This window comes from Hyaena hyaena, unplaced genomic scaffold, assembly GCF_003009895.1.
Source record: "Hyaena hyaena isolate Hyena2069 unplaced genomic scaffold, ASM300989v1 scaffold_533, whole genome shotgun sequence".
NCBI lineage: Eukaryota > Metazoa > Chordata > Mammalia > Carnivora > Hyaenidae > Hyaena > Hyaena hyaena.
In genome coordinates this window covers 474476-491241 of record NW_024081161.1, presented here as the reverse complement: position 1 = coordinate 491241, position 16766 = coordinate 474476, and the positions used below count along the sequence as shown (strand labels likewise).

The 16766-nt window shown below is 39.8% G+C and overlaps 1 protein-coding gene across 1 annotated transcript in view; it reads right to left on the bottom strand.

Moving 5' to 3' along the window:
- The window catches only part of NIPAL2 (NIPA like domain containing 2), an 81356-nt gene that overhangs the window by 27652 nt on the left and 36938 nt on the right, over positions 1 to 16766 (bottom strand). The window contains exon 4 of the mRNA XM_039255483.1: positions 9110 to 9169. Within this exon, the coding sequence (XP_039111414.1) occupies positions 9110 to 9169 (60 nt within the window). The remainder of the gene's footprint in view (positions 1 to 9109; positions 9170 to 16766) is intronic.

Here is a 16766-nt window from a genome sequence, read left to right as displayed (position 1 = left end):
TTGCCCGTGGAAATGATTAAATTCCAGGTCAAAACCTGGATCATGAAAGGCTAATGCATGCTGCAACTGCCCTCACAGGTTCAAATTTTGCTGCTGCGTGCTGGCCGGAAGAGCTGGGGCATGCTGTTTACCCCTCTGTGACTCGGTCTCCTCATCTCTAGGTATAGTGAACTTATCATAACTTCTAGGCTCCAGAATTTGGCGGGGCAAGAGGCCAATCTGGGGAGCTGAATAGATTTGAAAGCTCGTCTGGAGGCCTGATGTGACAGAGGACTCTGGAACAGATCTACCTCAGGATACTGACCACTGGAGTCAAAAGCCAATTCAGGTAAGTTTAAAAATTAATCTCAAACTGGCAGCTCTTTTTGTCCAGGGGTCCTGTCCCTGTGCTATAATAAAAGCACCTTTTTGCACTGAAAGTATCTTAAGAATTCTTTTTTGACTGTTTGCTCAGCAGCCTCACATCAAGAGGAAGCCTGGGGCCCTTCCTCTTGTCTAGACTTTGAGTCGAGGTACAAACTAGGTAAGTTACTCCTTCTTTTCTTCTTTCACTTTCACTCCAGGGGCTTTTCAAGGAATATGGTCTTATTGGAACACTATCATGTTGATTGCAACCCTCTAGCCTGTGACTACTCTCCAGGGAGGAATAAAGGCCTGCCTTTTGACTGGAAGCTAGTTCCCTGGCCAGAATCGTAACAAGACCCAGAAACTTGATGCCCTCTCTTTATCCCTATCTTTTCTTCGGGGCAGGGGGCAGGGGAGGAAGGTGGGTAGGAGCAGAGATAGAGAGAGAGAGAGAGAGAATCTTAAACAGGTTCCATACTCAGCACAGAGCCTGACACAGGATTTGATCCCAAAACCCTGGAATCATGAACTGAACCAAAATTGAGAGCAGATGCTCAAATGACTAAGCCACTCAGGCACTCCCATCACTGTTCTTATACAAAGTTATCTTTCTTGGGCACGAACAGCCACCTGTCACTAGGACGGCTGCCAACATTAAGACTCCCATGTGAGGTTTCCTCCTCATTGGTCCAATGTGATCCCCTCCACATCCTTGGTCTAGCCACTTCTGGCCATGAGACCTCCACTGGAAACTGGCCAAAACCAATACCAATACCAACTGAATTAAAACCCAACCAGGGACCATTTCCTAGAGAAGTTGTCTGTAAAGACTACATACATGTATTGGAATGTCACTTAGACCATGATGGATTTCTATCTTTACTATTCTTCACCAACATCCCCTATTAACTACTTGATTTACGATATTAGGTAATTTCATCTTGTAAAACTTTTTTAGTGTCTCCATGGGTTACAAATGACAGTATTGTATTTCAGTCTACTCACAGCCACCAATTTGTAGTCTGGAATGCAATGGGGAAGTGCAGGGATATCGACATCCCTTCAGTAAGACAGGTTGGTATTCGCTAACGACTTTCTGAGGGAAGGTCTGGTTGTTCTGAACACTAGGAACCCTTGATATTATCCTGAGTGGAATGCCACCCAGCAGTCAGGGGGATTATGATAATAGCCTTTTCTTCCTCATTCCCCAAAAACTCTCCCTTGGGATGTCTCCTAACCCACTGGAGCCAATTTGGTTTTTTTTGTTTTTGTTTTTTAATTTTTTTAAATGTTTTATTTATTTCTAGGAGAGAGAGAGAGACAGCGTGAGCAGGGGAGGGTCAGAGAGAGAGGGAGTCACAGACTGAAACAGGCTCCAGGCTCTGAGCTGGCAGTCAGCACAGGGCCCGACGCGGGGCTCGAACTCACGAACCGCGAGATCATGACCTAAGTGAAAGTCGGACGCTTAACCGACTAAGCCACCCAGGCGCCCCCCACTGGAGCCAATTTGGATTGTAAGATTTAATGAAGAAAGGACTCGTCTTCTCCAATAACGCATACCCTCAGAACTCCTTAGGAGATAAGGAAAAATGGTCCATTAACAGGTCCTTAAACTTCAATCCTATTTATCAGTTAGAACTTTTTTTGGTAAATGTCAGGGAAAACGGACCGTAATCCCATATGGTCAGGCCTTTATGGCACAGTACCCAAACTCTGATATGCCCGTATTCTTTTGCAGGGCTTGAGGGCACCTCTCTCCTCACCCTGACCCTCAATCCACAGCTCAGCTGCCTCGAGCCCTTCTACCACCTTACCTGTGTCTTATCCTGTTCTCTATGTGCCTCTCCTTTTCTCCCCTGTAAACTAGTTGCTGCCAGGATCCTGCACATGCCTCTCTCTTTTTCTTGAATTACTCATCTTTGTTTGCTTCTTCTCAAGATCTGAAATATATCTTGAGAGGACTAAACAAATGTGGTTTGACTCTTATTGCATGTGAGGGCTTCTCCCTGAATTATTAATGGCTATGATAATTGGAGCCAATTGTCTGTGGTTAGTCGCTAAACCTCAGGACATGGACTTGAAAGAAAATTCCTAAGCAGCTGCTGGAATTCCTTTTGTTGCAGGGAGACTCTCTGTCTTCTCTGGCCCCACATGGATTGGCTGTTTTCGCTTTTTGTTGGTGGAAAGACAATATGTGTCTGTTCATCTGTCCGAGCTTTGTCTTTAGGACCAAGAGTCCTCTTTCTCGGCCCTCTGGGCTGTTATCTGCCTCCAGCCTTGCTGGCGGCACCTCACCTCTTCTGTTTCTCCTGCCCCTCCTCCTGTTTCTACACCACCGGGGGCATGGCCCGCATAGCCTGTTCCTATACCATCCTCTGTGCCTGTGGTGCCCCTGGCTCCCCCACTCCTCCTACCCTCGCTATCAAGGAGCAAAGGGTGCCCCATTGAACTTAAACCACCCACTTCTGATTTCCCCACCAGAGCTCCAGGTAAAAAACTGACAGTGGGGAACACATTGATTGACTTTAAAGTTGACCTAGGTGCAACATATTTGGTATTAAAACTAATTTAAGTTTGTTGGATTAACTAAGATAGACATGTCTTTAGAGTTATCAGCATGAAATATAAAACTTTTATTCTACCAAGGATTATTGAAGGTTAAATAAGCTTGTGTTATCTTTATTGCAATTTGTGCTATATGTTATATATATATAACATATATATATATATATATAAGTCTCAAGTCATTTGGGAAGAGGTGAGTTAGACAAACTTGAATAGTTCTTTTACTAGAAGTCTCCCTCAGATCCTCAATGTGCTACTGTTCCCTGTGAATCTCCCAGAAGAGGATATGATTGTAATATTTTCTAAACATATCTGACCATTTATATCATCCTGAAGGAGTGTTTTCAGGGATATTTTATATGTTGGGAAATGCCTGACATGTAACTGGATCCAGTTGTGAGAATGCAGTCTCTGTTTCAGGAGGCTACTGATGTTCTGTTGCAAAAGTCTCCTATGGATACTCATGGGCTAAGAATGAAGTATAAAAGTGGTCAAGGGGAATCACGTTCCTCTGATGCTTCTGTTCACTGGCACCTATAAGCTGACTTTCTCACCTTTGGAAGCCTCGGGTTCTAAGATCTGCTTGTACAGCTCTTATTCAACTGAAATCTGGTTTCCCAGTCTACCCTTCCCCTTAGGTAAAACCTGAAACACCCTTTAATATTCTCCCCACTCCCCAGCTGGATGCCAGCTAGTGTTAATTAACTATTGTCTAGCTTCTGGAATCTGGCTTGACCTGACTTCTGGTAGCCTTAACAGATTTTGAATATTCAGCTAACCTATTCCAACACAATGATTGCTGTCTAATTCTCTTGGTCCCCATAGCATGTCTCCTGATCAATGCGGGTGTAGCTGTTGCTTTTGTGGGATACCAGGAGTCACGGAATAAACTGGTTTCCTTAACACCAAACCATTTGGGATGTCTTCCCCTCGGAACAATCTCCCTAGAGTCCTCAGGCCCCCAGTAGCTTTTTTTTTTTTTCTTTTCACATGCCTGTGAGGGAGGGAGGGGCAGAGGGAGAGAAAATCCCTAAGCAGGCTCCTTGCCCAGTGTGGAGCCTGGTGTGGGTCTCCATCTCACGACCCTTGAGATCATGACTGTGAGATCATGACCTGAGCCAAAATCCAGAGTTGGATGCTTAACCAAATGAGTCACCCAGGTGCTCCGTAATAGCTAAATCTTAAAGGAGCCCTGGATTGGTAAGTCTCAATAATGTAGTGAATCCAAATACTCCTGAACCTACCATCAGAAAGTCTCCTATTCTTGAGGCAATGCTGAAACCAAAAGAGCCAAACTGTTCCCTCAACCAGGAATGATGATTTGTTTGGCTGGATTAGTATTCTAGATACTAGCCCTAAACCAACCTGACCATTTGGTGTAGAAGAAAGAAGGAAAGAGATGGTCTTCATGTCATTTTTAATCTCTTGACATTCTATCCAGGCAAACCATTCATAGGTGATTTAAAATAACCAAGTTATCGGCCTCTGAAGAGTACTGATGAATTGACTGTAATTTTTTTGTGTGTGATACTATCTGAATTTAAGTCAACTAGGTTCTCACAGCCTATTAGATTGAGTACTTCTGATGACTAAGGGAGGAGAGAAGGGGAAATACTATAGGTTTTGGCTGAATGAAGAGGAGAGAAATCTGGTGCTTTTTAAAGGAAAAATAATCATTAAAATAATTTAAAGTTATTAATCCACTAAGAATCAGAGCACAGTCCAAACCCTGCCATTGATAGTTGGTGATTCCTTTCAGACATAGCTTTTGTGAGGTCATTTTTTTGAGGCCAGTGGTGAAAAGCTTCATAGCCACAGAGCAACATTTGCCAGTAAATTAGTTCAGCTTGTTTCCACATGGCCCCGAAATCTTCATTTGTTCCATCATGAAAAACAAACTTTCATTTGCTTGAAGCAGGGAAAAATAAATGATTTTCTTTTGCACATTTTGACAATTTAATTCTTAGCATGCTTATATGCTAATCTATTTTTTTTTTTTTTTTTTTTTTTTTTAGCCACTAACTACTCTTTTCCTGTTTGGTTTTAGTTCTCATAAAGAAAAATAATGCACTTTTAGCTTTTAACAGAAAGAGCTAAATTTTCTCAAGGCAACAACAATACAGACCCAAAGAAAATACATGTGATTTAACACATTACTGAGTGAGGCTGGGGAAAAACCTTTCTTCCTAAGTATGAAATGGGTGATTACATTTCAGATCAAGATAATTTTATGACATTGCCCCTGGAGGCATGGGTATGGGATAGGTGGCTACATTTTCCCTATTCCTATGACGACAGAGTAAAGTTAAGAATTGATCACTTTAAACTATAGTACAAAACAATTACGTACCCCTACTCAAAAAGCATTAAATTGGGAAGGCAAAAATACCCAATCAGAGTTGTGGGAAATGTCAGCTGGATTACCAAAGTTTGCAGAAATATCCTAATCAATTTTTCTCTGATGAACCATTAGAGGGTAGGGGTGTGTGGCTGGGGTAGCAGCAGTAATGATCATAGCTAACATGGACATTTATTACATGACAGGCCCTGTTCTAAGAGTTCTATCTCTGTGAACTCACTTAATCCTACAAGGTAGGTAATATCATCTTCATTTGAAACATGAGGAAAATGAGGCTTAAGGAGATTAAGTAACTTTGAAAGGTCACACAGTTCCCCGTCATTAGAAACTCACCCTCAGCTGTTACCCTCCGGTTATATCAGGCTGCCATTATTAGAATATTGGTCCACCATTTTTACTAGTTCTATGGCCTTGGGCAAGTTACTTAAGTATCAGTCCTGTAAATAGGCTGCTCCTACATTTAAATGAGATAGTTCATGTAAAACACTAATAGTATCAGGAAAGAGGAAATATTTTTAAATAGTTTATTGTCAAGTTGGTTTCCATATAACACCCAGTGCTCATCCCCACAAGTGCCCTCCTCCATGCCCATCACCCTCCTTCCCGTTCTCCCACCCCATCTGCCCTCAGTTTGTTCTCGGCATTCAAGAGTCTCTCATGGCTTGCCTCCCCCCCCCCACACTACTTTTCCCCTTCTTCTCCCCCATGGTCCTTCGTTAAGCTCCTCCTAATCCTCCTATACGTGCAAACATATGATATTTGTCCTTCTCTGCCTGACTTATTTCGCTCAGCATAACACCCTCAAGGTCCATCCATGTTGCTACACATGGCCAGATTTCATTCTTTCTCATTGCCGTGTAGTATTCCATGGTATAGATAAACCACATCTTCTTGATCCATTCGCCCGTTGATGGATACTTAGGCTCTTTCCATGTTTTAGCTATTGTGGAGTGCTGCTATGAACATTGGGGTACATATGCCCCTATGCAGCAGCACTCCTGTATCCCTTGGGTAAATTCCTAGCAGTGCTATTGCTTGGTCATAGGGGAATTCTATTGTTAATGTTTTGAGGAACCTCCACACTGTTTTCCAGAGGGGCTGCACCAGTTTACATTCTCACCAACAGTGGAGGAGAGTGCCCATATCTCCACATCCTCGCCAGTATCTTGTGTTCTCTGATTTGCTCATTTTAGCCACTGACTGGCATGAGGTGGTATCTCAGTGTGGTTTTGATTTGTATTAAGAGGAAATATTTAATAAGTGTTAGCTACTATTAAAATAAGAGAAATTAGCAAAGAATCAAAGAATTAACAGAAGTTTAATTTACTACTATTATTTTTTGGTGTGTGGGTATGTGTGTGTTTCTTATTCCCTGTGTTTCATTTTTAATATTACCTCTCAGGAATGAAGTTGACCATAGAAATGACAATTACTTCTACAAGGCTTTACATTTCTCAAAGTGCTTATATGAATTTTCCAATTTGATCCTTCGAAAAGTCTTCTATGTTTGTCAACAAACTGAGGCTTAGAGAAGTTAGGCGATATTATGTCAGCCACATAGCTGACATCAAAAGCTGAATCCAGATTTGAACCTATGAAGGTGAGTTTAATTTATATCCTTTGACGCTGAGCTAGTTTATTGCTTTTAGTAATGTTTTGTTGATCTTGCATTTTCCAAGTATATAATCAAATCATCTGCACACACTGATATTTCTATTTCTTCCCTTTCCATAGTTGTGACTTTCATTAATTCTTCCTGATCTGAATTGGTACAGTTGAGTGCCGTATTAAACAGAAAACTTACCCTGGCTTTCTGCACCTTTGTTAACACTTCTTGTGTTAGTCCCTCTGTACACCCTCCTCCAAATGCTTGTATGGCCCGTGCCTGTCCTATCCAGCCATCAGAACTGATTCAAATGTTCTCTGCTATAAAAAAAAAAAATTCTCTCTGAGCTTCTCAACTAGCGTAACCTGTCTTTATCCTTTTTTTTTAATGTTTTATTTATTTTTGAGAGAGAGATAGAGAAAGCATGAGCAGGGGAGGGTCAGAGAGAGAGGGAGCCACAGAATCCGAAGACAGGCTCTAGGCTCTGAGCTAGCTGTCAGCACAGGGCCCGATGCAGGACTCAAACCCACGAACCGTGAGATAATGACCTGAACTGAAGTTGGACGCCCAACTGACTGAGCCACCCAGGTGCCCCTAACCCCTCTTTATTCTAAACCAATGGTTCTCAACTGGGGGTGATTTTGTCCCTCAGGGGACATGTGGCAATATGTGAAGTTGTTTTTGGTTGTCATTAGTAGGGCAGAGGGTGTACTGTCATCTAATGGGTAAAAGCCAGGAGGGATGCTGGTAAACAGCCTGCAACACACAGGACACCCCCCTGCAGTGAGGACTTCTCCAGCCTAAAATGTGGGCAGTGCTGAGGGTGAGAAATTCCGTTCTAAACTAAAGCCTCAATATGTATCATTGGGATACATATTGTTTTCTGCTTTTAAAAAACATATACATAGATATATATTATATATAATATATAATACCAACTGTGTTATTTGAGGGCAGAGACTCCATCTTCACCATCTTTTTATCACTGACATTCACAATAATTAGCAAGTCCCACTATATATTCTTCTGTATTACTTCATTAAATACTTTTGATTAATTTAAACATTAATCAACCATTAACTATAAAAGATGACATATGTTAGATAAAATGATTTAGAGTTCCCTTAAGGCATCTGACCAATGAGAAAAATAATGTAAGACGTAATTTTTTTAAATTTATGAAACTCAGGCATTGCTCATTCTTATTTCTAATTCTGTACATCTTCCCCAAATGATTCCATAAACCATGATATATTAAAAACAGAGTGCAGAAAAATAATATATTTGAAAAGATACAAGGCATATATGAGTGCATTTGGAAAAACATTTTAACCATGACAAATTTGATGATGTCGACTAAAAACTCTACTAGCAGAATCCAAACAAGGAGGAAAGAGAAAAAGTGAAAACACTTTCAAGACAATAGGCTCAAGGGAAACACAATCACGGAAAACAAATGCTCAACATATCAACACTGGTGTCACATTTAAAGCTCAAACTTTTTAAAAAATGTGATCTCCTTGGAAGTGAGCAGACACTCCTTTATTTAAAGTGTCTAAAGTATTGTATTTGTTATCATATGTCAGTAGCAATTCAGAGAGGACTTTGTCAAGGAAGAAAATATGAACCTCCAGAATTCTTCTCACAAATGATATTTCTAATAAGAGGTAGAAAATACAATCAATAACTTGATGGCTCTACTATATAATAATAACAACCTTTCTTATAGCCAGGAAGGCTATTATTATTTTCTACTAAGTGCGGTATTTCTAAATAAAAATGTGAAGGGGAATGTTCTATGTCATTTTTGGAAAGAGCTGAATACAAATCAGGTAGTTAATTGGTGCACCTAATTTTTGTATGGTTTTCATTTTTATGCACGACTTTCATACAACAATGTAACAAATACGTCCTTTGAAGTGGAATGCTCTATTAGGTAATACAGATGTTTGCTTGGATTTTATTATTCTCATGAAAATTTCATAATGCTCATAATAATATTACTATAAAATAATAATTCACTGTGGTCAATGGCATGGGCAGTGGGTACAACGAAAGTGGAAATATTTCATATGAAAGAGCAGATTCTCCAAGAAAGAATACTGGCCACCTCTAAATGAGACTTATCCACTTCAGTAATTTGTTCCCTGCTTTTAATGCACATGTTTTTTATGAATATTAATTATTTCCTGATCAAGCAGTGCTGTAATTACATGGATTAAATAATTACTTACCTAATAAATCTGAAGCTCTTAAATTTTCTTTCAGAAACATAACAGAAATAATGGCACTACCTAGAAAGAAAATGGCCATCAGTGGTGTTTCCAACATAAAAAGCATACATTACACAGAACCATCTGAAAGCAGTTAAGCACTTTGTGTCTTATACCTGGACTAGCTATGTCCTGGTCAGAGAAACCCACCAGCAGTGGCTATGAAAACAACTCCCCCTCACCCCCTCATGGTTGAGGATACCTTAAAACTGGCCTGATTTATAACAGACCTCGGACAGTGGCTGGGATAGTGCTCTGTGGAGAGCAAGGGCACAATAAAAGCTTACTAAATAACTAGATAGATGATAGATAGATAGATAGATAGATAGATAGATAGATAGATAGATAGAGCAAGCAGAAAGGGATGGAAAGGCAGAAAGAGACATAAGGGAAGGAAAGAAAGAATGCAAAGAAGGAAGTTTTAACTTTCAATATACTCCAAACTGAAACTCATTATTTCCCTTCATCTCCTCCTAGAATTCCTAGTCTGAGGGGTACCTGGATGGCTCAGTTGACAAAGTCTATTCCAATGACATCTCTAAGGAGCCCCGGAATCCTAGGACTCCTGCTAGTCTCCACTCTCCTTCACACGACACATCTAACAGCATCTTGTGTCAGGTCTGGATTTCACCATCTATCCAGTCCACCTTCCTCTTCAGTCCACTGTCACTGTGCTGCTCAGGCCAGCTTCATCGCAGGCTTAGATCTTAAGTCCTGCCATTTCCCTCACCACATTCGTCCCTGATCTCGTTTATCTTCTACTCCCACTCTTACTAAAATCATAATTTCCAGAACCATCATTTCGTTTTATTCTAAAGGACTTTTATTCATGCTATTTCCTTTCAAATGTGTCTCCCTTTTTTAAGACCAACTCTAGACTCAAGTATCACCTCTGGATTCCCCTAGACCCAGTCGACCAATTCACCCTTTGGTGTGATTGATTACCCCTTGTCATACAGCTTTCCTGTCACACTGAAGATTTATTTGCCAATCCTCCCCACCCCCAGAAAAGACTATCAGTTCCTTTTACTGTGAGATATGTTTTATTTTTCTAAGCTCTCCCAGGTGTAGCTAGCAGGTAGATAAGAGAGTTGGTCAGCTCTCTGCCCTGCATTTGCTGGCCCTCATGGTGTAAGACCTTCTTTCCCATTACTGATGCTACTGAATGCTCAGCCTCTAACTGAGCCTTGACCTATTTCCATGGCCTCGGGTTGTGTAGGGAAAGTTGAATCTCTCTGAGTTGTTCCTCTTAATGGAGCCGTTCTTCTATGAGCAGAGGCATGGGAAAACCCAAACTTCCAGTAATAAAAAATAGTACACAACATAAGTTGAATTTCAAATTTTTAGCAGAAATTATTATCAAGGCTCTTAAGTGTGTTTTTTAAACTAAAAATATAAGGAAAAAATAGGGAAGAAAAGTCATCATAAAAATAACTCCTCATCTAGAGAAAGTTGTAGTTATATGTTGGCATGTTTATTTTACCTTAGCTGAGTTGAAACTATAATGCAATTAAAAAAAATTTTTTTAATGTTTTATTTATTTCTGAGAGAGAGACAGCGAGAGCAGAGGGTCAGAGAGAGAGGGAGACACAGAATCTGAAGCAGGCTCCAGGCTCTGAGCTGGCTGTCAGCACAGAGCCCAACATGGGGCTCGAACCCACTAACCGTGAGATCATGACCTGAGCCAAAGTCGGATGCTTACCCGACTGAGCCACCCAGGTGCCCCTAAGGCAATTTTTTTCAGTTTCCTTAGTTACCATATTAGAAACAATTTGTCATGTCATGAAAATTTTTTCATAGATAAAAAATTTTAATAAATCTGTAAAATAATCCATTAAATCAATTAAAATTAAATACAACTATATCTGTTTTTCTGGCAATTGATTACAACCAAAATAAATCAACACCAGAAACCCTCATTCAAGATAAGCTGGGATTCTCATATGTTTTCTCCATCTTTTTCTCACCCTGGCTCTTTTATTCAACTTGAGCTATTATTCAAGTCCTTGCAAACTTCTCCTGGGCAGATTATTTACCAGAATGGACATTTCACACAGGATAAACAGAGCATGAAAAAAGTCTACTGAGCATGAATTTAATTGGGTGATGTGGCTTTAAAACATTAATGTTTTCTGTATAGACACATAGCCCATTATGTTAAGAATTGAGCTCCAGACAGTGTAAAAATATATGAAAGATTTCCATTTCATATTTGGACCAAAACTATTCAGGGAAACTAATTTCACAGTTTAGAAAATTAGAAAAAGTATAAAAAACAAGACCCCATTCCATTCCATTACTGACCTCCTGTGTAATTACATAAGGAATGTTTCCAAGTGGAGGGAGATAGAGCAATAAAAAATAGGTGAAGTATCACTACTAACACGTACCAAATCCAAATGCACTCTATTATAACAATCCTTAAGATGACTATTTCACAGCAAAGGAGTCTAGTAAGAAGGGCAGACGTTGCTTACATGGAATGAGGAAATCTTAGAGCTGATGGGAGATACAGAGACAATGTACTTCAGGTTCTATAACTTTATATTTGGGAGGCAGGTCCAGAGAGGTTGTTTGTTCATTCATTGATCCATTCATTTAACAAACATTTACATTATAGCAGAATCAGAACCAAAGCCCACATTTCCTTATCCCCAGTCCAGGGCTCTCTTGTACACTATACTCCACTGTCTCTCTTGAAGGTAGAAAGGCATCATTTTCCTTCTTTTCTTGTTGCTCAACTAGTTTCATAAATAATTTCATTTTTAGAAGAGATGTGGGGGCACCTGGGTGGCTCAGTTCATTAAGCATCCAACTTTGGCTCAGGTCATGATCTTGTGGTTAGTGGATTCAAGCCCCACAGTGAGCTCTGTGCTGACAGCTCAGAGCCTGAGGCCTGCTTTGGGTTCTGTGTCTCCTTCTCTCTCTGCCCCTCCCATGCTCATGCTCTGTCTCTCTCTTTCCCTCTCTCCAAAATACATAAACATAAAAAAAAATAATGGATGGGGGAAAATGTTAGGTAGGTGACAATTTCATTGCTAAAAGAAAAAAGGACACGATTGGTAAGAATAAACATGAAATATACTGTATGCATCAAATTATATCAATTGCCTACAAAACAGTTATCAGAGTTTTATGAACACTAACATGCTACTGTTTCTGAAAGAACTTATGTCTAATGCACTTCCATACTCATTTTTTTTTTCTGTTTTAAGAGAATATGAGGTTTTCTACAAAAGTGTTAGGTAAGAGAATAAGATTTTTTAGTTTTATTTATCTAGCAAAGGAAGCAATAAAAAAGAACATTCTGTTAAGGAACATTTACTTGTAATTCATTTATCTTTCAAAACACAGTTAAAATGAGAGCTGTGCTGAGCAAAAAGACAGTATCTGAGCAACAGCTAATAACATGACTTCTAAGTAGAGCAGTAAATTTTTAAGATGAGAAAAAATAAATAAACTGAAGTGCCTCATATATAGTTGCAGTCAGAGATTTGTCAAACTCAGTCCTGCTTGGTTATTGCTATAACCACCACCACTGCCTGATGAACACCGAGGAAGAGGAAAGAACTACTATGCTTTTACTCCTGTAGTAAAACTTAATATTCAAAAATAGAACATTTCAAGATGAATAGTTTTTTGGGTTTTTTTTTTAAATTTGAGAGAGAGAGTATGTAAGTGGGGGAGGGACAGAGGGAGGAGAGAGAATCTGAAGCAGGCTCCACGCTCAACCACAAAGCCCCATGTGGGGCTCAATACCCGGGGGATCATGACCTGAGCCAAAATCAAGAGTCAGATGCTCAACTGACTGAGCCACCCAGGCACCCCAAGATCAATAGTTTAAAAAGCATTTAAACAGCATAAATTAAACATGATCAAACTATAGCTAGTACTGAGCATTTATGTCAGCACTCACAGTTTTGTGTACATTTTTGACTTGAGGCTTATTTGGGCAAGAGGTTCAAGAACGCTTTTCCAATTCTGGTCTTCAAAGGACACAGATGGATACAGACTGCCCACAGACATGAGTCTACACAGAGAGTACTTGTGGATGCTGGATTAAATTCATTACATAAGGTCACATGGTGACTCCAGAGCCACACACTGAACCACAACGACCACAATGCACTAAAAAAGAATACGAAGGTAGCATATGAAAGATAATGTACCAAAATGTAAACAGTGGTTATGTAGAAGTTGTGGGGTAGGAGGGGGAGATAGCAGGAATATTTCCTGTTAGGAGAAGAAACAAAAAAAAGCTTCTAGTACTTTCTCTGGTGCAAAACAGTGCTCCTATGGAGCCATTTATTAATATATTCACTTGGCCTTAAAGTTTTAATGCTTCATTGTCAGGAAGACTCTCAACAACAATTATTATGGGCGAGTCAATGATTCTGTTTTTGGCCATTAAGGGTCACTCAGATTAGCAATCAGAATGGAGTGTCCTGTCCAGTCCAGGTTGACATAAAGAAACTTACATGTGGGAATTCTGTTTGGATTTCCAGAAGAAAGGGGATAAAGGCCAACCAAGATTCTCATGGCTTCAACTGAACCAAATCTAGATGTCGGGGAGGAGGTCCAGGAGTCAGCTGTGACCTGGTGTTGAGCTTCCTAACACTCCCTGAAATGAACCCCACATTTGTCCCTGATTTGCCTCCTCTCTGACATCACTCAGACTTGGTCCAAGGGCTGGCTGTTATAAGAGTTGATGCTCTAAGATCTGTAGTAGGCCGCAAGTGGAAGGAAAAATACAACTATAAGTTACTCTGGCGCATGAGAATTCAGAAAGATCGTACAAACTTGATTTGGATTTTCTTCTGTAATAGCTACTAATGGGGATTAGTAAATCAGAAATTAAAATCAAATTTCCAGATGTTAACAATCAAACTCAAGGGTAGATTTTTAGAGGTAGGTTTAGATCTTTGTATCTTTAGAATAGGTAATTGAGGATTCCTTTTTACATTAAGATATGTGTGCACTTTACTAAACTCCCTTTACCCTCCAAATAATGATTTTTTTACTAAAGGTTTAATGGCACAGAAGAGTTAAATAACTATTTAATGTATTATACTATGGCCATTTAAAAATATTTTGTTCAAGAATTGAGAACTCAGAAGTGGACCCAAAAGTATACAGCCAACTGATCTTTGACAAAGCAGGAAAGAATATCCAATGGAAAAAAGACAGCCTTTTTAACAGATGGTGTTGGGAGAACTGGACAGCAACATGCAGAAGAATGAAACTAGATCATTTTCTCACACCATGCACAAAAATAAACTCAAAATGGATAAAGGACCTGAACGTGAGACAGGAAACTATCAACACCCTAGAGGAGAAAGCAGGAAACAACCTCCTTGACCTCCACCGCAGCAACTTCTTACTTGACACATCCCCAAAAGCAAGGGAATCAAGAGCAAAAATAAATTGTTGGGACCTCATCAAGATTAAAAGCTTCTGCACAGCCAAGGAAACAACCCAGAAAATTAATAGGCAACCAACAGAATGGGAAAAGAGAGTTGCAAATGACATATCAGATAAAGGGTTAATATCCAGAATCTATAAGGAACTCACCAAACTCCACGCCCGAAAAACAAACAACCCAGTGAAGAAATGGGCAGAAGACATGAACAGACACTTCTCCAAAGAGGACATCCAGATGGCCAACAGACACATGAAACGATGCTCAGCATCCCTCCTCATCAGGGAAATACAAATCAAAACCACACTGAGATACCACCTCATGCCAGTCAGAGTGGCTAAAATGAGCAAATCAGAGAACTCTAGATGCTGGCGAGGATGTGGAGAAACGGGCACCCTCCTACACTGTTGGTGGGAATGTAAACTGGTACAGCCCCTCTGGAAAACAGTGTGGAGGTTCTTCAGGAAACTCACAATAGAACTCCCCTATGACCCAGCAATAGCACTGCTAGGAATTTACCCAAGGGATACAGAAATGCTGAGGCATAGGAGCACATGGACCCCAATGTTCATAGCAGCACTCTCCACAATAGCTAAAACATGGAAAGAGCCTAAGTGTCCATCAACAGATGAATGGATCAAGAAGATGTGGTTTATCTATACCATGGAATACTCCATGGCAATGAGAAAGAATGAAATCTGGCCATGTGTAGCAACATGGATGGACCTTGAGGGTGTTATGCTGAGCGAAATAAGTCAGGCAGAGAAGGACAAATATCATATGTTTGCACGTATAGGAGGATTAGGAGGAACTTGACGGAGGAACAAGGGGGAGAAGAAGGGCGGAAATGGTGGGGGAAAGGGAGAGAGGCAAACCATGAGAGACTCTTGAATGCTGACAAAAACTGAGGACTGATGGATGTGGGGGGGAGGAGGGATGGGCATGGAGGAGGACACTTGTGGGGATGAGCACTGGGTGTTATGTGGAAACTAATTTGACAATAAACTATTTGAAAAAAAAAATAAAAATATTTTGTTCACATTTATTTACTACTTCACAGTTTTTACCCTTTATGACAACTTAATTTTTTTATTAAAAAACTTAACGTTTATTTTTGAGAGGGGGAAAGACAGAGCATGAGTGGGGAACGGGTAGAGAGAGAAGGAGACACAGACTCTGAAGCAGGCTCCAGGCTCCAAGCTGTCAGCACAGAGCCTGATGGGGGTCTCAAACTCATGGACAGTGAGATTATGACCTGAGCCAAAGTCAGACACTTAACCGACAGAGCCACCCAGGCAGCCCCGACAACTTAATTTTTTAAATCCATTTTACAACGTGAGGTATAATCAACATACAACATTATATTAGTTTCAGGTGTACAACATAATGATTGTATATTTGTATTTCTGTTTTCTTTTTAAAGATTCTTTCATTTAATATTTTATTGAGGTATAATTATATACAGTGTTATATTAGTTTCAGGTATACAATATTCAACAATTCTATACATTTCTCTGTGCTCTTCAAGATTAGTATACTCTTTAAGTTTAATTTTTTATTATAGTATAGTTGATACCAATCTTATATTAGTTTTAGGTGTACAGTTTAGTGATTTGACAGGTTTATACTATGTTCACCACAAGTGTAGCTACCATCGGCCCTGTTACATCACTATTACAACATCATTGACTGTATTCCTTCTGCGGCACCTTTTATTCTCATCACCTATTTATTTCATAACTGGAAGCCTATTATCTCCCTCTCCCCTTCACCCATGTTACCCCAACCCCCAGCCCTTCCCCTCTGGCAACCATGAGTTCTCTGTGATTACAGGTCTGATTTTGCTTTTAGTTTGTTTATTCTTTTTTTTTTTTTTTTTTTTTTTTTAAGATTCTACTTATGGGGATTCCTTTAAGAATTCTGAGTATTCTCTAAGAATACTGAGCATCTTTTCATATATCCGTTGGCCATTTATATAATCTTCTTTGGAAAGAAGCCTATTCAGGTCCTCTGCCCATTTTTTAATTGGACTGTTTGGTTTTTTGTTTGTTTGTTTGCTTGTTTGCTTTTTGGCATTGAGTTGAAGAAGTTATCTATGTATTTTGGATATTAACCCCTTATTGGATATATCATTTGAAAATACCTTCTCCCATTCAGTACTATGCTGTTTTGTTTTGTTGATGGTTTCTTTCACTGCAC